The sequence below is a fragment of the Lissotriton helveticus genome, chromosome 6, assembly GCF_964261635.1.
Source record: "Lissotriton helveticus chromosome 6, aLisHel1.1, whole genome shotgun sequence".
Taxonomy (NCBI): Eukaryota; Metazoa; Chordata; class Amphibia; order Caudata; family Salamandridae; genus Lissotriton; species Lissotriton helveticus.
The window spans coordinates 1960227202-1960251007 of NC_136067.1; the positions used below are offsets into that span (position 1 = coordinate 1960227202).

A 23806-nucleotide genomic window follows, 5' to 3' on the forward strand; every position below is an offset into this window, starting at 1 on the left:
TTCTTTGTTTTTTTGGCAACGTGTTCCATGAGGTTTAGGTTGGTGTCCACAGTGAATCTAAGTGACTTAGCAGTTTTTTACTGTATCTTGTTTGTCGTTCTTGGCAAGCAGCTTATTTATCATGCATTCAAACAGCTTTATCTCATCATCAAGGCATCTCCTGTTGGGCAACCCTTCCTGGATGTATCCTCTAACTTTGACTAAAACTTTGTCTGCAGGTGTCTCCTTCACCCATTTCTCTTGAGTAACACACTTCTCAGCCACATCACTCAAGTTAGCCACAACACATTCTTCTTCAGCTATGTCTGACTCACTCCTAGCCAAAGGAAGTCATGATGAACAATGTGCCCTGGCTTTCCTCACTCTGGTACATTCACCTCTAGAAAAACAAATTCTTGTGCCCTAAATAGCTAATAAGCAATGTGTGGAATGGCTCTGCTTGCTCCCTTTGTTGCAAATATATCGACAAGAGTTTGTGATCCTAACTCCCTGTAAACTTGTTGTCTGAAATGCATAAGACTCCAACGGAATGCCAATGTGTCCTTTTCCACAACAGAATAGCTATGTTCCGCTTGTCTTAGTGCTCCTGATGCATATGCCACCTCAACCTCCTTGCCATCCTTCATCTGCACAAGCATCACAGCCAAGCCATAGTTGCCCACACCAGTCATGATCTTGTGTCAAAAGGTTTAAGACAAGAGTAGAACTACACAAATGTATTCTTTTAACTTGTTAGAACTGTTTTCACAGTCAATGTACAATACAAACCTAGTATCATTTTTCAGCAAAGCTTCAATATAACACGTCTTTACAGCAAAGTTGGCAGTAAACTTAGTATAGTATTGTGCCAATCTCAAAAATGGTACAAACGGGGGTGGTGATGGACAGAGCATCTAAACCAATCAAACACTCACACCCAGTCAAAAGATCTGGGTTTGATCCATCACCGTTCTTTAGCCCACTCTGCCACCCCAGTTCAGACATGGCTATATGCAAATCAGTCTGACTCTGTGCCTCATGGGAACAGTCCAGCCCGAACTGCCAAGCCATGCCTTCCCTGGACCGGAAACAAGCTTCCGAGGACTGGTTTCTGAGATTCCAGCCGTCTTAAGCCCGGCTTGCTTGAATCCAGTGGCAAAGTGAGCAAGGGACTCACGTCTCAGCATACCCTGCCACACTTATGGCGGCCAAAAGCGGTACAAAAGGGGGTGGTGATGGACAGAGCATCTGAACCAATCAAACACTCACACCCAGTCAAAAGATCTGGGTTTGATAGATCACCGTTCTTTAGCCCACTCTGCCACCCCAGTTCAGACATGGCTATATGCAAATCAGTCTGACTCTGTGCCTCATGGGAACAGTCCAGCCCGAACTGCCAAGCCATGCCTTCCCTGGACCGGAAACAAGCTTCCGAGGACCGGTTTCTGGCATTCCAGCCGTCTTCAGCCTGGCTTGCTTGAATCCAGTGGCAAAGTGAGCAAGGGACTCATGTCTGAGCATACCCTGCCACACTTATGGCGGCCAAAAGCGGTACAAAAGGGGGTGGTGATGGACAGAGCATCTGAACCAATCAAACACTCACACCCAGTCAAAAGATCTGGGTTTGATCCATCACCGTTCTTTAGCCCACTCTGCCACCCCAGTTCAGACATGGCTATATGCAAATCAGTCTGACCCTGTGCCTCATGGGAACAGTCCAGCCCGAACTGCCAAGCCATGCCTTCCCTGGACCGGAAACAAGCTTCCGAGGACCGGTTTCTGGCATTCCAGCCGTCTTCAGCCCGGCTTGCTTGAATCCAGTGGCAAAGTGAGCAAGGGACTCACGTCTGAGCATACCCTGCCACACTTACGGCGGCCAAAAACGGTACAAAAGGGGGTGGTGATGGACAGAGCATCTGAACCAATCAAACACTCACACCCAGTCAAAAGATCTGGGTTTGATCCATCACCGTTCTTTAGCCCACTCTGCCACCCCAGTTCAGACATGGCTATATGCAAATCAGTCTGACCCTGTGCCTCATGGGAACAGTCCAGCCCGAACTGCCAAGCCATGCCTTCCCTGGACCGGAAACAAGCTTCCGAGGACCGGTTTCTGGCATTCCAGCCGCCTTCAGCCCGGCTTGCTTGAATCCAGTGGCAAAGTGAGCAAGGGACTCACGTCTGAGCATACCCTGCCACACTTATGGCGGCCAAAAACGGTACAAAAGGGGGTGGTGATGGACAGAGCATCTGAACCAATCAAACACTCACACCCAGTCAAAAGATCTGGGTTTGATCCATCACCGTTCTTTAGCCCACTCTGCCACCCCAGTTCAGACATGGCTATATGCAAATCAGTCTGACCCTGTGCCTCATGGGAAAGGTCCAGCCCGAACTGCTAAGCCATGCCTTCCCTGGACCGGAAACAAGCTTCCGAGGACCGGTTTCTGGCATTCCAGACGTCTTCAGCCCGGCTTGCTTGAATCCAGTGGCAAGGTGAGCAAGGGCCACACTTATGGCGGCCAAAAGCGGTACAAAAGGGGGTGGTGATGGACAGAGCATCTGAACCAATCAAACACTCACACCCAGTCAAAAGATCTGGGTTTGATCCATCACCGTTCTTTAGCCCACTCGGGCTGGACTGTTCCCATGAGGCACAGGGTCAGACTGAGTTGCATATGGCCATGTCTGAACTGGGGTGGCGGAGTGAGCTAAAGAACGGTGATGGATTAAACCCAGATCAGTTGACTGGGGGTGAGTGTTTGTATTGTCAACGCTCCGTCCATCACCACCTTTGGTTTTTCTTTGTTCGCCCTAAGTTTTTAGGGTATGCTCAGACGTGAGTCCCTTGCTCACTTTGCCACTGGAGTCAAGCAAGCCCGGCTGAAGACGGCTGTAATGCCAGAAACTGGTCCTGGGAAGCTTGATTCCGGTCCAGGGAAGACATGGCTTGGCAGTTCGGGCTGGACTGTTCCCATGAGACACAGGGTCAGACTGATTTGCATATGGCCATGTCTGAACTGGGGTGGCGGAGTGAGCTAAAGGACGGTGATGGATTAAACCCAGATCAGTTGACTGGGGGTGAGTGTTTGTATTGTCAACGCTCCGTCCATCACCACCTTTGGTTAATCTCAAAAATGAGCGGTGCTGTTCCTTATTCACAGGGCTGGGCAGTTCATGTATGGCTCTTACCAAACTCTAGCTATATGATGTTCCATGTAATACTCACTATTGGTGCCAATCTTCTACTTTTCAGCCTTAACAATCAAGCCACTGTCTTTCAAGACGTCCAACACAATTCCTAGAGTTCGATCATGCTCCGTTCTTGCTCTGCTCCATTTTTAAACCTTCCTTAGACAGTTCGATATAAATTGTTGCCCCTTTGCCTTCTAAAACATGGCAATCGCACATTGGCCAGGACCTGGGTTTCTTTAAATCCTGTGGGTCTGTTATGTTACGTTATGTTATAGGCCATTTGTTTAGCACATGTTCACCAAAAGGTCTCTTGGCGCTGGGTTAGGAGCTGTCATCAAATCATGTATTTATCTGCTATATGCCTGTGAAAATATCCAAGTTATCAGCATTTTTCTGAAGCAGGTGTAGTTATCTGCTAGTCTGATTGTAGTAGGAAGTGAGTTCCAGACCTGAGGACATTGACCCTAGAAACGTAGTCTTCCCAATCCCTTTTGTTTGAACTCTGGGGTTGTTAGAAGGTTCATTTTGGCTGGTCTAAGGTTGCCTTTCGAGGAATATTTCAGAATTGTAGGAGATCTGTACTTGGGATCTTCGTTGTGAAGAAATTTGAAGATGATACATCCTGTTTTAAATATGGTACATTGGGTCACTGGGAGCCAATGTAGCTTCCTCATCAGTGGTTTAATGAGGCAGTGTTTCGGTTGTTGAAAGATAATTCTTGCTGGGTTTTTTTGCGCCATTTGGAGTCTATGATTTAGGTTTTGGGAGTCCTAAATAGAGAGCATTTGTGTAGTCAATTCTAGATAAGATTAACGCAATGACGATTTGAATGCTTGCCTCCATTAAAAAGAATCTCCTAATTTTCCTCATTTTCCTAAATTGGAGGAAACAGGAAAATGTTTCTAAGGTTACATGGACAAATTATTGTCAATTTGAACGCCTAGACTTTTTGTGGCAGTCCTAGGGGCTGGGAAGGGGTCCATCTCTGTTGGCCAGTAGGCAGGGTTCCAGTGGTTTACTTTGTTGTTGATTATGACAATCTCTGTTTTATCAGAGTTAAGTTTTAACTGGTTGGCGTTCATCCAGTCTCTGATGTATAGCATAGTATTCTGAAAGGACTCCCTCAAGTCTGATGTCTTATCAATAGTGAAAATCAGCTGCATGTCTTCAGCATAATGATATATTTTCACCTTCTTCTGCTGAAGAGTGTTTTTCAAGGGACGAATATAGAGGTTGAAGAGGTGAGGGGATAAGGAGGAACCTTGGGGTACTCCGCAGTTCACGCAAACTTTGAATGAGCAGTAGGGGAAGAGTCAAACTGACTGGGTGCGGTCCTTCAAAAAAGGTTTCATCCATTGTAGGGCTGGCCCTTTTAATCCTGATTCTGCGATTTGATCAAGGAAAATGCTGTGATCCATGGTTTCAAACGCCGTGGTTAGATCCAGTCGGACCAGTGCCTTAGTGCTGCCTTTGTTTGCCATATTTCTCATGTCGTCCACGACTGAGAGGATGACTAATTCGGTTGAGTGCGAAAGGCAAAAACCTGCCTGGCGGGGGTCCTGATAATTTGTCTCTTCTAAAAAAGAGCAATTATGTTTTGCTACATGTGCTTCTTAGATTTTGGCTGGGGAAGGGAGGAGGGAGCTAGGTCTGTAATTGTTTTGCAGCTGTAAGTCCTCCCAGGTTTTTTTGGTAGCTGAATTACCATGGCTTCTTTGAATCATTGGGGGACATAGCCTTGCATGCGAGATTAATCTAAAGTGATAGAATGATATCTGAGAAGGAATTAAACATTATTTTTTGTATTTAATGGAGGCATACATCTTTGGGGGAGCGAGGTTTGACTTTTATTATTAATTTTAGTAGTTGCTCTTTGCTCATGCAGGGAAAAGTTGATATGAAGGTGAGGTTCCTATTTCCTGGAGTGAGTTTCGTATCTAACCTGTTAGGGGGAATGGTGGCTTGTATTTTCTTTATTTTATCTACAAAAAAGGTGTTTAGGTCATCACATATTTTCTGAGTTGGGATGACCAGTAGTATTACTCTATCTGGGGCTGATAGTTCTCCCACTAATTTAACAATGTATTTTGTTTTATTGTTAGAGTTTATCACTTTGTTTGATAAGAATGTTATTTTGTGTTGTTGCAGCACAACAAACAGACCATCAGTTCAAGCCTCAACTTACTGCCAGTGACCTCTTCGGTCAGTTTTAGTATTGGCACCCAGAAATTCCTGACCACTCCACAATCCCATACCATACGATAGAATTCCGTTCTCAGGTAGCTTGCACTGTGAGTAGAGGCCCGTTGCCTCAGGATACATGCAGCCTGTTTTAGCTAGTGACAAAAAATGAGGGGAAGTAAGTGGTTAGGGTGAGTTTGAATCTGGGATGCCTGGAGACTCTTTTTGTGTATTCCACTTTATGTTCGCATTCAGCATCAGTAAATTCCTTACCAATCTTAGTTTCAAATCTTAACCTGGATACTGTTGTGTTGGTTTATGAGGTCAGGGTAATCATGAGTGTAACAGTTTGGCAGCAAAGTAATTAGCCAGTCAACTAGTTACTAGCTCAACTTTGGTTGGTTCATTATCCAGGTCAGTCAGGCACTCTTACTGAAGCAATAAACATTATGAATTGCTGCATCACGATCCCATATTACTCCCTCATGGAATTGAATGTTTGTTGTTTACCACCCTGGTACAGTTCGCTCACCGTTATGATACCAGCATTGTCCAGGGTCTCCAGTCCTGAGTCAGGGCCACACTCCTAAATCTGGGCAGACACCATTGAGGCAGTTTAGGGGTTTATAGGATCTACCCCATCACCTTCCCATTGGATACCTTCCAACAATATTTCCTTGCCCCTCTTGCTTTAGGGTCCCCCTCTGAGTGACCACCTCTGCTGAAAATGGCCTTCTCTTTTGAGCCACCTCAATATATTTCCCAATCCGGTCTGGATTTGGTCCCATCCATGACATCAACCAGGTAATTTCGAATGTCAAGTAATAGTTGTCAAAACTCAGAACACCAGGACCTCCCTTACGGAGTGGGATCATACATTTGTCATTAGATTATCGATGCCTTGCACAACACCATATCAAATTCGCTAAGGCTGGGTTCAGATCGTTAAAAAAAAGTCTCATCATAATTATGGGCAGTGCTAGGAAATAGCATAAGAGCCGAGAGAGTATTAACATCTTTGCTAGGGTCACCATGTCCCATTGGAGAAAGGGGCAACCAGCAGCAAATTTAGGTGATCTGTTGAAAGGAGGAGGTCACTCTTCCCCAAGGTCTTTTCTGAAGAGTCTAGCCTTTTCCTGGTAGAACTAAACTCCCAGGTTTTTGAAGGTGTCAAGTTGCCATTTGAGGGGCAAACCGAAGACAGGGTCTGAGCCGGTTCCTTAAAAACAGAAGGCACAAACAAGATTTGTCCCCTAAGTGTTGAGACCAGCCACTCATCCAAGTATTTGAGCTCCTGGATAAGTTCGGGAAGATGTTGTATGGGGTCTGTAAGGAACAGAAGATTGTCAGCGGCATACAGGGATATCATGTCATGCATGTGTGACATCTGGATTCCCCTGGTGTGTTTCTTGCTCTTCATCAAGCATGCCATGGGCTAGACAATCAAAGCAAAATGCACAGGCAACAGGAGACACCCCTATCTAGTAACAGGCTTAATTTTCCATTGATCTGAGTAAATTGACTTGTACGAACCCAGGCAGTTGGTTGCGATGTAGCAGCTGAATACAGGTTAGGATGACCCTTCTCAAGCCATCTTTCATAGCACCTCAAACAAGTAATACCAGAGCAGGGTATCAAAAGAGTTCTTGATGTCAAGAGAGGCAAACGAAGTTTGCGGCGATTTTGCATGGTCATGTCCATTAAACGAAAGAGATGTATCAGATTGACGTGGGTAAATCCAATGTCCCTATAGGCATGCACTGGTGCTGGTTCCACAGCTCCAGACCCTGGATGCAAGTCCTCAGACAGGCCATAATCTGCTGGTCAATGCATAGCTTGTCCCTCACCTCCCTCCAGGGCAGACTTTGAAGTCAGTGCTGATGCCTTGCTGAAATCAGAGCTGAGCTCTTTGGCTGCCAATGTGTTCTACTGGTTGGTACAACTGTAGTATGTTCATTTACAGAATTACCTATTTGGAGACTCCTGAAGATGAAAAGTATGTTTTGGAGAAAATCTATTTTGAATGACTACATACATCAAACACCCAATAACCAGTTTCCAGAAGATCTCAAATAAAATTAGCAAACGCCACCTAAAATGTAACAAGATCTGAATCACAAAGAATTGAAAATTGGTGTAGAGTACACATTAAAACATATGGAAAGTGTAAGTAAAAAGTTTAGCAACTCAATATTCTGTTTTCTATTTCTACTTCAACACTAAACTGGAAGCAGGAAATGGTAAACGTGCAACTATGACACAATAAGATTTAAGGTATACAGACAAGGAAAAAGGGAGACAAAATGAAGAAAAGCAGTGGGTAACAGGACACAACTAGGAAGAAAAGGAAGATTGTGCAGAGCAAAGTGAACAATAAGAACCTGAGGCATGGGGGTGCCCTCCCCCTCCTCCTTTATGAATGAGACAGTATATGAGTGCGGGGCGAACCTGTGTAAAATTTTACTTGTCCAGTACTGGGAGAATATCATGTTTCCTTGGTTCTTTATAGAAGCTACAAAACATCATAAAATGTAGCGTGTCCTGTAGAGACTTACTGTCGCAGCCTTAAAACGTAATATTGCCACTCCTATTCCCCTCATGCATAGGCTAACAAGAAGGGCAATAGGTCAAGCCAGAACCTAATGAGTAAAAAGCAGCCATACCTACTTTTAACACACTATGTTCATTCATGTGAGGACCTGAGGGACGAAGGAGCGCAGGTTCTAGGATGCTTCCACATGACTAGTATGCACATGGAACATACCTGTAGTAAGCTGTGATGATGTATTTCTTTGTGAGAATTCTAGTGGTAGCATTCTTTCCATTTAAAAAAAAAAATTGTGTTCAAGGAGGGAAGGTAATGTAGTAAGCTGTGATGATGTATTTATTTTTGAGCATTCTAGTGGTGCTTAGTTACTGTAGAATGTATTAGGATTATTCTTGAGCTTAAGACTGTTGGAGCCAGTTGGCATTATTCTGGCTCTTCATCCATGTAACCTTCAATAAATTACTTGAAGACTTCTTTCAGCCTCCTGGCTATTTACTACAATACCCAACAGAGAACGAGTCCTAATACCATTTTAAATGAATTCGACCTAGTTTCAGCAATGTGTATTCTGGAGTATCATCAACAATCTAGGAGACGCTCTAGAGGCTCATATAACTGAAGACAGCTGGATGAGACATTTTGAAGAACTGTATAATTCCCCATCCGCTACAATCAGTGGGGGTATGATAGAAGGGAACGCTGCCTTAAAATGTTCATCAGAAGAGGTAAAAAAATACATATTGGGGTTATCTAAGAATAATGCCCCGGGCCCTGATGGAATCCCCCGACCTCTACGTAGAGGATGTGGAGGTTTGGGTTCCTTTCCTGACCTCCCTTATTAATGCTGCTGTGGAAGCTGGCCCCCTAGAGTCATGGGCAAAGTCAATTATTGTACTGGTTTTTAGAAAGGGTGACAGGGACAGTACCATTGCTACAGGACCATATCACTGCTTGACTCAGTGGTTAAGGTGGTGGGGCATATTCTCTCGAACAGGATCTCTCAATGTGCAGAGACTAAAAACATTTTGTTGGAGGCACAGTATAGCTTCTGGTCTGGGAGGTGGATCAATGCCTGAACTTATATCTAGTATTAAGCAAATATACAGCAAATATACAGTTGCAAGGCCCAGCTCCATTCATCTAGCTTTTATGGATCTAACATCCGATGTACGATTTGCGCAGTTCTTTGGTAGTTCCCTCTGGTTTTCAAAACATTAAATAGGGTAGATTACCCAGGAAGGGTTTGTGTTGTATGGTTGTAATATAGAATGGGTTGTAAATGAGTTTGAATGCAGATGATTGAATGTGAGAAATATATGACAAAGTGAGAGTATGGTGTCAGTGTATATAAAGCTGATTTAGATGTTGTATTTATGCAAAAAGTTGTCCTAAGAAAAGAAAAAAGTTTCATTACGATAAAAAGAGAAGAATTTCAAAATAAATTGGATAGTTTAACTAGTATTTCAGGCTATCATCGCTTCATTTCTATGGTTTGTCAAAAATAATAACTAATTGAGGATCAGTATTTGCATTGTTGGTGGGTTTAGTTATAAGGGCTCAGCCTTACTGATTGGAGCCAAGACCCATCATTGTTTTGTCGTTTACATTCAGGGGCATAGCTTCAGGGGAGGGGATGTTTGAGGTGTTACATACCCCTAATAAAGATATTTTCTGTTAAATAGTTGGGTACATGTGCTTGCAGTTGGGTTTGGTGAGAAGTCTTTTGGATTTCACTGAGACTTTTTACATAGACACAGACAAAAATGCATCCACAGTCTCTCCATTTCTTGGTTTTGAAAGTCAATTTACAAAATATTGTGTTTTCTCTCACTTAGTACTCCTATTGATCTGCATTCCTCTGCCCCTTAAGCCCCCTTTATGCACCCTGATTGTGGTATAATGTATTTTAATATTATACTGTTTGAAAATCTGCAGCTCACACCCCCCAATATTTATTACTGACCAAGCTACACCCCTGTTTACAGTTTGGTGTAGGGCTCCATCAAAATGACGAAGCCCTGCACCAAACTATTTTCTATTTTATTTTGAAAAGGAAAATCCCAAAGCCCGATTTTTTTTCCTTATTTAAAAAAGAAAATGCTCTCCTCACCAGGGTAGTGGATGCCATTGAGTGAGGGGGCATTTAGCAGTTTTCACTGCCCCTTACCGCCAAGGTTTTCCTGGTGGTGACGGGCAGTAGCCATATAACAATCATGAGATCTAGCTTACAATGGCATATCTAGTAGGTGTTGATGAAGGAGGTTCTCCCTTGTCTTCATCATCGCATTTGTCATTACATCGGTTGCCTCTCTTGTAATGCGCGGTCTGCTAAAAAAACTACAATTCCTAGCAGGTCGGCACAGCATCTGACTAACAGAGCATGGGCATTGCTAAGCATCAGTGTTCCGTTAGTTTGCGCATGCGCATATGCGCATGCGTCTGCTCTGTAGATAGCGCACATACATCCGCGCAGGCGGGGAGGAGTACTAACGCTACCTCTTTGGTTATGAGTGACAAATAGAGACTCAGCTGTTCCCAATTACCCAATCAACTGGGCTATTTAAAGAAGCTAAGCCTGCCGTCTCGTTACCTCCCCTTTGGCTTGGTTCCTGCCGGAGGTACCGACGGACAGGTTAATCCATCAGAGCCTATCTTCAACTGTGGGTTCGTTTTTAGCATTCCTGTGGCCTAATTTTACCTTTTGTCCTTGTAGACACTACTAACCTTGTATATTTCAAAGGGCACTGAAAACGGGGTGTAGTGTTCTGTTTGTTTTTCTTCTTTTCATAATGACATCAATGCCTCGGCTTTTGTGTATGGCTGTGGTCAAATGCATACACCTATATATAGTGTTTGATCCAGTAGAGAGGATCCCTTCAGGAGTCTCCTGGAGATTTCCCCTACACACTATTTCGCCCCCCCCCCCATTTTTATCAAACTTGGGCCTCCGCTTTGAGTTTATGGTCAGTTCTTTTTTATATCAACAATCAGGTTATAAATGTTATGAAATGAGAAGGGGGCATATGAGTTTTCCATCCCCTTTTTTTCATTTTTTTCATCTTTATGCATATCGGGCCCTCATTTACCGAGCAGTTGCCGGGTGAGGTGAGGGGCACTCCCACATATAGATGGGTGAGTACTTACTGAATAAACTAATCAATGTGCACACAGTGTTTTGGAATTGTATCACTTGTAGCCACTGACTGGGTTAACTACTGTGGTTATTTTAATTCCAGACAGTATGTGATAAGAGACAGAGATTGGTTTGATAAGCGTGTACCAGAGCTTAATACTAAATTATTTTCTGTTTTTTCAGGAAGAGAATTACACCGCCAGTGAATACAGAATACTAATATGTATCTGCGTAAAACAGGTTCTGGTAGAGTGTAGAGTAAACATTTTTTTAATTTTCTTTCACATACATTTGAAATATATTTCTTGCTGTAGCGTTAACTTCTTATGGTCCTGATGATAGCCAGGTTAGTACCACCTATAAGGCTGAAACATGTCGACCCTTGTATTGCTGTAGATAGGTATTTTTTCAAACTATCAGCTTGTGTTTTTAATCTTGACACCAGGATTGCTTCTATTAAATGTATTTGTGTCCTAGTAGTCATTTTTAACTTTTCACATTACTTTTCTTTTCTCTGTACTGCAAATCATTGGCACCACTGTTTGAGACTTTATCTTGGCCGGACCGATCACTGGTTGTGAACTAAGTGCAGCGTGGTTCCCCCCCCCCCTTGTGAGGTGTGGGCTGCACCTATTGATATAACCATGTTCATTCCCAGATGACGATGTTCCGCCAGTTAGGTGGGCTGATGAGATTCAGCTCAACTCTGTGACGCTGAACATGAATTGCTCTGTGTTCCACAACTTTTCATCCAATCTCGTATGTCTCGATGTTTGTTGACCGGTAGTCCCCTCTTTTGTTGTTTCAGTGTCAGTTGGGGATCGGAGACTATTGGGTCGTTAAATAATAATTCCCTAGGACCCACTTTTGTAAATATGTGTTTTGACAGTGAAAACTGATCTCTAATTCCACCCATCTAATTTAGGTGGGAGGAATTAGAGGTCTGCCTTTAACAGTACTTACTCTGAAGGGCAGTCTGAGGCGTTTAATCAGAGCGGTGATGGAGTAGTCTCCACCAATATTAAAATGAAAGTCCCCCAGCATCTAAATTTGGCGGGCAGACCATTATCTTGGTGGTGAATATACTCCATCACCATTGCAACAGAGTATCTAAACTGCCATGATGTAAATCGGGCTCCTAATACCCGCTTACTAGACATCAGGGGCCAGATGTACGACCGTTTTTTCCGGTTGCAAAGGGGTTTTAGACCCGTTTGCGACTGCAAAAGACGTGTGGCCCATGTACCAACCCTATTTTGCGAGTCACTAATCAATTACTGACTCGCAAAATAGGGTTAGCGACTCGCTAGTAGGAAGGGGCGTTCCAAGGGCGTCCCTTCCTAATAACATAACGACTCCAAAACCAATGTATGAATGTTTTGCAACCGCAATTGTGGTCGAAAACACTTGCAGTTCTTCTTGGAAGGGTGGTAAGGCCCTCACAAACGAGTAGGGGTCCGCAGTGGACCCCTTCCTCTTTGTGAATGCATGCACAATTATTTTTTAAGGACAGGCAGTGGTCCCTGCGACTACTGCCTGCCCTTATAAAATAAAAATTAAAAGTTTCATTTTTATTTTTTAAATGCAGCCCGTTTTCCTTCAAGGAAAACGGGCTGCATTTAAAAAAAAAAAACGACTTTATTTAAATTCAGTCCCAGACATGGTGGCCTGCTGACCCCCGCAGGCCACCATCCCTGGGAGTGCTAGCCATTCCCAATGGGGTCACAAATTGTGACTGCCTCATTAATATTCATGAGGCATGCAATTTGCGACCCCATTGAGAATCGCAAACAGTGCATTAGACTTTGTTGTACATAGCATTCTGCAAATCACAAGTTCCGATTTGCAATTTGTCCCAATTTGCGAGTCGCAGAATGCCATGGTCATACATCTAGTTCCAGGACTCTTGGAACCCTGAAGCCCCCATTTACATGATTTTGGGATGATCCCAGATGTTTGAGTAGAGGGTTTCTAAATTAAGCAATTTCTGAATCTTTGCAACAGAAAAATCAACAGTTTTTAGTACTCTTCTTTTATCATAGTTTTAACTGCCCACTTAACTTACCTTTTATTAAGTCCTGATCTTCTGAAGTACTAGCGTTGACTTTACTTTGAATATGCTGTAAATTACTTATTGTCTCCCTCTGTATCAGTCTCTGTATCCAAGTTTCTAATCCCCACTAATTCCTACAGAAATCCTTAATGAGTACTTTGCTCCTGTCACGTAGACATCTGGAGTTACTTGGTGATACGTCTTGGAGTAACACTGGCATTGGGACCCCAATGGTATTTGACAGCACTCACTCAGGATACTGCCCATAACCACTTGTTGCCCGATTACCTAAAGAAAAGGCCTCACAGAAGCACTACAAGACCCACGCCACACACGGGCTGCTTCTATGATGTGAGGTCCATTGTATTCAACCCCTTTTCTCCTATTCTCGGCCCAGCTATGGCCTCACCTGTTGGCTGTCTTCTATCTGCTTGTGACTCCTTCTCGGGGCTTCTTTCACTTCTTCCTTCGCATTGGGATCTTCTCCCAGGGCCTCCCTATGGCGCAAACACATCGATTGTAACTCACAATATCACTTTTGACGCTTTTTAGATGCAATTGTACATAGGAAAGAAAATAACTCATCTCTGTGCCACTCTACAAATATGGAAGTTGTTTTCCACAGAGTAAAAATAGTTTTCTGTGTCTAAAAATGCCCATAAGTGGAAACGCACCCCTTAAAAACAGTGTATATTAACTTGCTTATTACATGTATGCTACATGTTTCAGAACCTACGTTTTTATCGCAATTTTATTTATTTAAGGTTTTATAGAGTGCAAACGTGACCAGTTAGGGTATCAGAGCGCTTTACCGGGATAACACGTTTAAACAGTTTTGACACATGCAAAAACAACAGGCAAGGGATAGAGGGAAGTGACTAAATTCGGACATAATCAGGGTATATACAATAATCAGAGGGCTACAAGTCAGCCAAATGCAGTGAAAACCAGTAATTACAAATGAGGAGTGATACGTCGTCAAAATGCAGAGAGAGTCCATAATTACATAAGAGGGAATAATAAATCAGTACAAAAGATAGGAGCAACCAAGCAGACAAGAGATTTTTCAGGATAACCAGAGCAATGCCGCAGAGAAGAGTAAAAGAGAATTATAGGAGGAATTTGCTCATTAGGAATGTTTTAGCAGACTTTTTAAAGGTTGACAGAGAAGGGATTCTTCTGACGGCGTACCGGAGTGAGTTCCATGTTCTAGGTGCAGCCCCAGAGAAGGCACGTTATAGGTTTTATCCTTATGGAGCAGGGAGGTTGGGGCACAAGGTCTCTGGTGGACTAGGAGTTTCTGACTCCCCCAGATACTAAGAGTTTCTTGGCAAGATATGCAGGAGAATTCGTGTGTAGTGCTTTGTGCGTGACACAGTCCAGTTTGAGCTGGACTCTGGCTTCATAGGGGAGCCAGTTCAGTGCCTTCAAATGAGGAGAGATATGGTCAACTTTTTGTGAGCCTGTTAAGAGTCTTGCTGAGGCTATGTTCGAGAAAGCCCTTCTAAAGTACTGTAAATACCCCGGGCACAATTTCTATAACTTATTTTAGCTTTCCAGACCCATCTTTGGCATCCTGCCATCACTTCTGTCCGGAAGTCTTGTCATCTCTTATGGCAAATGATCGTGTTGTCATTCATGCCAAGGATGGGCACAATCATTTATTCCTGAGAGCTTTTCAATATTTCTTCTGCATTCTGTTCCACTGAGCTATTTTCAGAATTTCTGCGAACATATACACCTGAAGCTCCATCCATTATTCGTACAAGATATAAAAAAAAATCATATAAACCAAGGGGACTAGCCTCAATTTACACCACAAATTATATATGCTGTTTTTATTAGGGGATCTTATGAGTATTTTGCCGGGGAACGGGGGCGTGGTTAGAAGGAACATTCAAGCACGTGAGATCTTGCTGTCATTTAAACCGGAAGGTATTGCCACTGTTTTTACCGTGGTCAAAGGGCTTGCTAATATGTACGCTAAAGAAGTCTAACTATCATTCTCCTTTTCCCCCTGCAACTCTGTAGCAAGTTTGTGATAGGATTCTTCCCTGCAACTCGGTTTTCTACCCCATTGCCAACTTTCTTCCTCTCTAACACTTTGTCCTCACTACTGCAGCTGTGCATCTTCCTTGCGCCATCCCTTTTTTCTGTGCATGGTTTTCTTCTGATACTTTCTTCTGATACTTACTACCAAGCTGTCTCCCCGCTTCCTAGTGATGTGCATTTACCCATTCCTCTCCAATGTTGCCTAGTGACTCCTGTGCTACCTTCAGCGGCCTTCTGTTCTTTCCTGAACCCACCTCTTCTGACTTGCCCCACTTTGCGTTTCCTTGCTCGACCCCGTCGGATGTGTGATTCCCCATTTCATGCTCATTGCTGCTCATGACTTATTCCCACCCCAATTCGTTGTACGTTTGCAGCTACAATGTAAGCCTGAGGTGATGCACGCAAAGAGCTAACACAGTGGTACCCAACGTTTAGCTCTCAAGTAACATGTTACTCATGTGACCTTGACCATCATATTCTCCAAACCTGTATTTTTTGCCATTATTTCACAATGTAAGCCTTTCATGTCTTTAGAAGGTGAGTGTGAGAAGGCTCAGTGTCCTCACTGCTAATATTTTCCTGATACTTATTACTAAAGTCTGCAGTATTAAGCCTAGATCGTCTTTAATGGTGGGGTGTTCTCTGAAGATACTGATACTGACACTAATTCCTAAAGTCTGCGGCATTAAAGCTAGATCCTCTTTAATAGTGGGTTGTGCTCTGAAGACACTGATACTTATTCTTAAAGTCTTGCGCATTACGGCTGGATCCTCTTTAATGGTGGGTTGCTCTCTGAAGATACTGATACATATTGCTAAGGTCTGTAGCATTAAAGCTAGATCCTCATTAATTGTGGGTTGATTTCTGAAGATACTGATACTTATTCCTAAAGTCTGCGGCATTAAGGCTACATCCTCTTTAAAGGTGGATTGTGCTCTGAAGATACTGATACTTATTCCTAATGTCTGCGGCATTAAGGCTAGATCCTCTTTAAAGGTGGATTGTGCTCTGAAGATACTGATACTTATTCCTAACGTCTGCGGCATTAAGGCTAGATCCTCTTTAATGGTGGGTTGTGCTCTGAAGATACTGATACTTATTCCTAAAGTCTGCGGCATTAAGGCTAGAGCCTCTTTAATGGTGGGTTGTGCTCTGAAGATACTGATACTTCTTCCTATAGTCTGCGGCATTAAGGCTAGATCCTCTTTAATGGTGGGGTGTTCGCTGAAGATGCTGATGCTGACACTAATTCCTAAAGTCTGCAGCATTAAGGATAGTTCCTCTTTAATGGTGGGTTGCCCTCGGAAGATACTGATACTGATTCTTATTGCTAAGGTCTGCGGCATTAAAGCTAGATCCTTTTTAATGGTGGGTTGCTCTGTGAAGATACTGATACTTATTGCTAAGGTCTGTGGCATTAAGGCTAGTTCCTCTTTAATGGTGGGTTGTTCTCTGAAGATACTGATACGTATTCGTACAGTCTGCGGCATTAAGGCTAGATTTTCTTTAATGATGGGTTATGCTCTGAAGATACTGATACTTATTGCTAAAGTCTGCGGCATTAAGGCTAGATCCTCTTTAATGGTGGGTTGTGCTCTGAAGATACTGATACTTATTCCTAAAGTCTGCGGCATTAAGGCTAGAGCCTCTTTAATGGTGGGTTGTGCTCTGAAGATGCTGATGCTGATACTTCTTCCTAAAGTCTGCGGCATTAAGGCTAGATCCTCTTTAATGGTGGGGTGTTCGCTGAAGATGCTGATGCTGACACTAATTCCTAAAGTCTGCAGCATTAAGGATAGTTCCTCTTTAATGGTGGGTTGCTCTCGGAAGATACTGATACTGATTCTTATTGCTAAGGTCTGCGGCATTAAAGCTAGATCCTTTTTAATGGTGGGTTGCTCTGTGAAGATACTGATACTTATTGCTAAGGTCTGTGGCATTAAGGCTAGTTCCTCTTTAATGGTGGGTTGTTCTCTGAAGATACTGATACGTATTCGTACAGTCTGCGGCATTAAGGCTAGATTTTCTTTAATGATGGGTTATGCTCTGAAGATACTGATACTTATTGCTAAAGTCTGCAACATTATGGACAGATCCACTTTAATGGTGGGTTGTGCTCTGAAGATACTGATACTTATTCCTAAAGTCTGTGGCATTAAGGCTAGAGCCTCTTTAATGGTGGGTTGTGCTCTGAAGATACTGATACTTCTTCCTAAAGTCTGCGGCATTAAGGCTAGATCCTCTTTAATGGTGGGGTGTTCGCTGAAGATGCTGATGCTGACACTAATTCCTAAAGTCTGCAGCATTAAGGATAGTTCCTCTTTAATGGTGGGTTGCTCTCGGAAGATACTGATACTGATTCTTATTGCTAAGGTCTGCGGCATTAAAGCTAGATCCTTTTTAATGGTGGGTTGCTCTGTGAAGATACTGATACTTATTGCTAAGGTCTGTGGCATTAAGGCTAGTTCCTCTTTAATGGTGGGTTGTTCTCTGAAGATACTGATACGTATTTGTACAGTCTGCGGCATTAAGGCTAGATTTTCTTTAATGATGGGTTATGCTCTGAAGATACTGATACTTATTGCTAAAGTCTGCAACATTATGGACAGATCCACTTTAATGGTGGGTTGTGCTCTGAAGATACTGATACTTATTCCTAAAGTCTGCGGCATTAAGGCTAGAGCCTCTTTAATGGTGGGTTGTGCTCTGAAGATGCTGATGCTGATACTTCTTCCTAAAGTCTGCGGCATTAAGGCTAGATCCTCTTTAATGGTGGGGTGTTCGCTGAAGATGCTGATGCTGACACTAATTCCTAAAGTCTGCAGCATTAAGGATAGTTCCTCTTTAATGGTGGGTTGCTCTCGGAAGATACTGATACTGATTCTTATTGCTAAGGTCTGCGGCATTAAAGCTAGATCCTTTTTAATGGTGGGTTGCTCTGTGAAGATACTGATACTTATTGCTAAGGTCTGTGGCATTAAGGCTAGTTCCTCTTTAATGGTGGGTTGTTCTCTGAAGATACTGATACGTATTCGTACAGTCTGCGGCATTAAGGCTAGATTTTCTTTAATGATGGGTTATGATCTGAAGATACTGATACTTATTGCTAAAGTCTGCAACATTATGGACAGATCCACTTTAATAAAGTGCTTGTTCTCTGAAGATACTAATACTTATTAATAAAGTCTGCTACATTAAGGCTAGTTCCTCTTTAATAGTGGGTTGCTCTCTGAAGAGAGCTGCAGGTTTTCTTAAGAAGTCCCCACTGGAGTCAAGAGCAGATGGCATCATGTGACTGCTGATGAGCGGAGCATCTGGGAAAGGGTTGGGGGTGAAGCAGAAGCAGGATGCCCCAAGTCCTCTGCTGTTCCTTCTTCTGGCATTTGACCTGCTTAGCTGTACGTCTTCTGTCAATGCTGATGGCTTCTCATTCAGCAGCAGGTTGAGCAATGGGATCCAAATCCATATGTGACACCATCAACACTACAAACAGACTAACCACAGTATAATCTTTAAACCAATGAACCTATTGCCATACTAGCCAGAGTAAAGTAAACACCATGTATCATGCTAACAAGAGCATTTAAAAGTTCATGAAGTGTGTTTACTAGGAGCTTTATGGAAAACAGCAAAATGTGCTTGATTGATAATTATGAGTGCTCTATAGGTAATTACTGAATGTAAAAGTGGGCTTACTGGGAATGATGGAATTGGCAGACCATGTAAATTATTCTAAGTTTGCAAAACTAACCGGAGACTTAATGAAAAATACAAAGCGGTGGCTGTGGCACTTTGTAAAATAGGTACTTTGGGCCAGCAGGCTCTTAAAGAGAACTGCAAAGAGCTACCTAGAGAAATACAGAACATTACAACATATGCTAATTGAGATATAGGGACATTTTCAAAATGTTAACTGAGATAGTGGAAAATTTCACAAGTGTTTTCTCCTTGTTTATTTCTTGTTCATTGTACATTTTGCACCTTGGAATTGAGAAATCTGCTGTGGAGGGAGGCCGGAACTCCAGGTGGTTTTATAATCACTTGCCTGTTACTGTTGGTCTGGATGCTTGTCATGGTCTAAGGGTGAAACTTAGAATAAAAACATTTTAAAAAGTAGCCCGTGAAAATGCAGTAAAACCTGGCAGTTGGATGTAGGTATACTGAAAAACTGTCAAGCATATTATATTCAAGCTGCATTCACCCCTGAAAGCTCAGATACAGGATCCAAGCTTCCTCAGAAAAAAAAACTTAATTTGGATGCTGGAATGCTGGAGCTTGCCAGTGAATTTGCCTATACAAACATTATGAACCTTGCAAAGTCAGCATATTGAGTGAATCATGGAAACAAGTCACACATGTAAAACATTTTTCCTAGCAATCACTCATATCTCAATCCATTTTCCATCCATAGAAAAAATTGTGATGGGGTTTTATTGATGGTTAAAAATGGTATTTAAAAAAAAGTTGCTATTGCGACTGATTTTGGCAAGCTCTGTTTCACGATACAATTATAAACCCATCTCATTTCTGTCCATTTTTGTGGCCCAATGCCTTACACAATTAACGATTTGTCATTATTTTAAAAATAAATCCTAGAGAAGAGCCCCCACCCACTGTATTATGGTTTTTACATTTGATCAAATTTTGGTCATGTTGCTGGCTTATATTGCTCCCTGAAATACACAATTTGTCTGTACTCGAAAGGACTCCCCCAGTACTGTTAATTAGTGCTAATTTATATGCATTAATTTGGTATGGTATGTTCATTAGAGAACTGATATATGTACCAATCATTTTACCGAATCATCTATGCTCATCATTTCCATTATTTTCTGGATGTTACTCATATGGCTCATACATCCTGCCTGGATCCACCCACCAATTGTTTCTCCCTCCGCCACTATTGTACCTGGTCTGCTCCTTCATAGTTCTTTTTACCTCCATCTGTTCCAACCACTTCTCACTATGTGAACCCTTTGTTGCCTCCCTGTTGCACCTACCCTTCCACAATCTCCCCGGTACATTCCGCCCACCTACACCAGACTCCTCCCACTGGTAGTTTTCCAATCTATACCATCCCCATGCATGTTCCACCCACCTAGCTTGGTACATCTCAGACCTGACCTCTTAGATTGGATGTTGTCATTGTCAAAATGGCCCCATGCAGGTCTCCTTTTTCTTTTTAGTGTAGACTATCCACAGGCTGTTCAGGTGCTGAATCCATCCTATTTCATTTCACTTCTCAGGGTGTCATTCTTTGAAAGGAGACTCTACAAACAAACTTCCCTGTTTGACTCTTCCGCCCGAAGCATTGCAGCTGTTGTTGCCCACCTCTCTCCCACAAGTAATAGGACAAAGCAACAGTGAACTTCTAGATCTACAGGAAGCATACCTCATCTGCCCATTCCTTATGTGAAAGGTCTGAGAATATAATATATGTCTAAGTAGTACACGCAGAAAATAACAACAAGAGATTAAGGTGACCACAAAAGAAAAGAAACAAAAGGGTGAGCAGCCAGATAGTTGGTTTGAAATATGAACAAATGTGTATAATGTCAATTCATGTCTGGTCAGTAAATCAACAAGAAGTTGTACCATGGTTAAACTACAACAATAACAAGTGGCTGGATGGAGAAAGACAATAACGAGGGACACATTAGAACAAGTACTGGCAATACCAATCTTTCAGACTTATAACAAAAACTGCCCCCTCAATAACTCATCATCATACATGCACTCTGCCACTCATTCCTGCACTCATGCATCCGTTCATCCTCCGACTGGCTCATTCTTGTATTTACTCACTCAACAAACATATGCATGATAAAGTAAAGAATACAAGTATAAAAAGTGAACACACTGCTGCCTAAACATGGTGGGCATATGCTGCTATAAAATTAAATACAGCTGCAGGTGGTGTCCAATGGTATTGTCCCATTGTATTCAAGTTCTAATATGACAGCCAAGTTTAGAAGCACTATATTGGACAACTTAGGGCAGTGAACAATGATACTCTATGCATAATACCAATCAAAGATGACCACTCAATACCCATCATATGCGGCACCCATCTTGGAATAGCACTGTGTACAGTGTATCACTGTTGCACAGATCCAAGATGTCTAAGCTTTTCATAATAAAGAGATGAGGCTTATGGCATCTAACACAATATTTACCAGTAAACCAATCGTTATCATTGTTGGTGGCACTCCTCCTCTCTATGACCTCCTTCACAGATTCCCTCATTAGGGCCTTGCAATGGTGACCCTCATCTCTCCTCAGCGCCTCTCTAAAATTATTTTATAGCTCTACTTATCCCAATGTAGGGTGTCAGAGTGCTTGACATCACAAACTTATTATACAGAGACAATGAATCATACAAGTGTGCAATTTAATTTATAGGAAATGTCACTTAAGACAATAAGGGCTACAAGGAGTGGGGGTCATATGCTACCCATACCGGCAGGCCTTATATGTTAAGCGTGCGTGATCTGGAGAAACTAAGGTTTCATGCAGCTCAGTAACCAAAGTCGCTGCACTACATTTCATGAAAAGTATAGAGCATAACAGCACCATATCTACTGAGATATGACACTTGCTTTTTTTCGCTAGTGCTGGTGTACCTTAGGCTCCCTTGCTCAATGCACACAATCTTGCACATTAGTGCCAGGGTGTGTGTGTGTGTGTGTGTGTGTGTGTGTATGTGTGTGTGATATCAAGAATATGTTTTATACTGGAAGAGTACCCTTTACGAGTAGTAAATGCCCTTTGTGAATACCAAAAGTCGCAAAGTTAGACTTTAGTCTCATTATACCTTTGAGAACGGGCCCTTTACCACTTTGTATGTGTGATGTATGCCTTCTTGATGCAAGGCAATTCATGATTTGCTCTGGAAAATAAATTTCAAAATAAAATCTTTGCACTATTCGGCACCACCTTTGTGACACAAACCAGGCAATAAGTGTTAGTAAATCCACCACATACACTCAGGATTTGAAATGTAACACAATGATTGAGGGTTTCTATACCAATAAACATGTATTATTACACAAGTGAACCTTTATTTAGCAACCTTAGAACAATGAATGATTGAGGAAAACAATGAGGTTCTAAAACTATGCCTTGCAGCTTGCATACAGCTCCTTGAAGCCAGTTCATAGCTTTGTGTGCTATGTTACGATTACTACTTCGGAACTCCAAGTATTCAAAGGTTCTCTGTGATGAAATCACTGATCTATCCACATGAAAAACACATCTGTGATCTGAACGACACACATTGTGCTTTGCAGCAGAAACATTATTCCAATCTGCTATTTAATCACAAGTTAAATCTGGCACTTGAAAAATCACAGATATTTCCATCACAGGCATTACCCATTAAGAGGTATTATACTGTTGCTATCATCCCCTGAAAATGCCAGGCACACAAAGAATACTGCAAGCTGTTCTTATCTCGCCTGAACCTGCCACTCAAATGACAACCTCTCAACCTTAGCGCCAGGTGCAACAGTAGTCAGAACTGGGCAAAACAGTATGCAACCACTGCTAAAAGGGATTACCAAGATTTTTTTAAAGTTCACATTTTCTACTCCCAAGGTTTGTCAGAGGGGTAACCAATATAAAAACACTTGCTTATTATGATAATCTGTGAGATTTAATGTAGCAAAATATCTGCCTAAAGTCTTTAACAGAGTGTGATATTACAGGCCTATAGGTTTTGGTCTGTGCATTTAACAAAGAATAATTCAAAGCCTACTGACTTTGTAAGAACTTTTCATAATTAACAGATAAAACCTAAGGCATATAAGGTAAGTTTTTCCAGTGAACCAATAAAGGGTTTCTAAATGAATGCCAACTCAGGTGTACTGCCTCAATCACAACATATTCTACAGGACAAATATCAGTCAGCCATAAATTGCGCATATAGACAAAATTACTATTGAATGAGGATGAATACCTGCACTTATTAGTGGAAAAAACAAGATTTCCTTGCAGGTATGCACTTCCCAAGATCCATAAGCGTTTGGTTTCGCCCCTGGGAAGACCTATTATTTCGGGGATTGGTGGACCCACAGAGAGACTATCCAAATCTGTAGATCTTTTCCTACAAACATTTGTAGTTAAACTTTCTTCATACATAAGGAACACTAAACATTTATTGAACATCTTGAAAAACTTGACTTAGGACTCAAATATGATATTTGTGGCCATGGACGTGGTATCGTTATTACGAACATTTCTCACCAACATGGTTTATCTGCATTAAGGTATTTCTGTACAAGCGACCAGTTGAACATATGGAACACTCTGAAATGTTAGTTGATATGTCACAGTTGATATTGGAACATAATGCCTTTCTGTTTAATGGCCTACGGTACCAACAGACATGCGGAACTGCGATGGTTCCAGACTAGCGCCGTCTTTTGCCTGCCTGTTCATGGGCTGGTTTGAGGCAGCGTATATCTGGGGCCCCTCAGGAGCCAGATTGTATGACTTTATAGTCTATTATGGGCAATATATTGATGATTGCCTTCGAATTTGGATTGGCAGTCAGGAGGATTTGAAGGAATGTTTGGAGCATATGAACAACAATGCATACAATATGTTCTTTACTATGGTACAGAGTCAGGAGCCGATTGTCTTGTTAGACATCAAATTGTATATT

The 23806-nt window shown here is 42.3% G+C and overlaps 1 protein-coding gene and 1 long non-coding RNA gene across 2 annotated transcripts in view; one reads left to right on the forward strand and one right to left on the reverse strand.

Moving 5' to 3' along the window:
* The window catches only part of LOC144763935 (uncharacterized), a 232840-nt gene extending 221491 nt beyond the window's left edge, over positions 1-11349 (forward strand). Inside the window, exon 4 of the long non-coding RNA XR_013596281.1 lies at positions 11220-11349. This is a non-coding gene — a long non-coding RNA (uncharacterized LOC144763935). The remainder of the gene's footprint in view (positions 1-11219) is intronic.
* LOC144763934 (dynein regulatory complex protein 1-like) overlaps positions 1-23806 on the reverse strand; it is a 907472-nt gene that overhangs the window by 819958 nt on the left and 63708 nt on the right. Inside the window, exon 2 of the mRNA XM_078649981.1 lies at positions 13499-13586. Within this exon, the coding sequence (XP_078506107.1) occupies positions 13499-13586 (88 nt within the window). The remainder of the gene's footprint in view (positions 1-13498; positions 13587-23806) is intronic.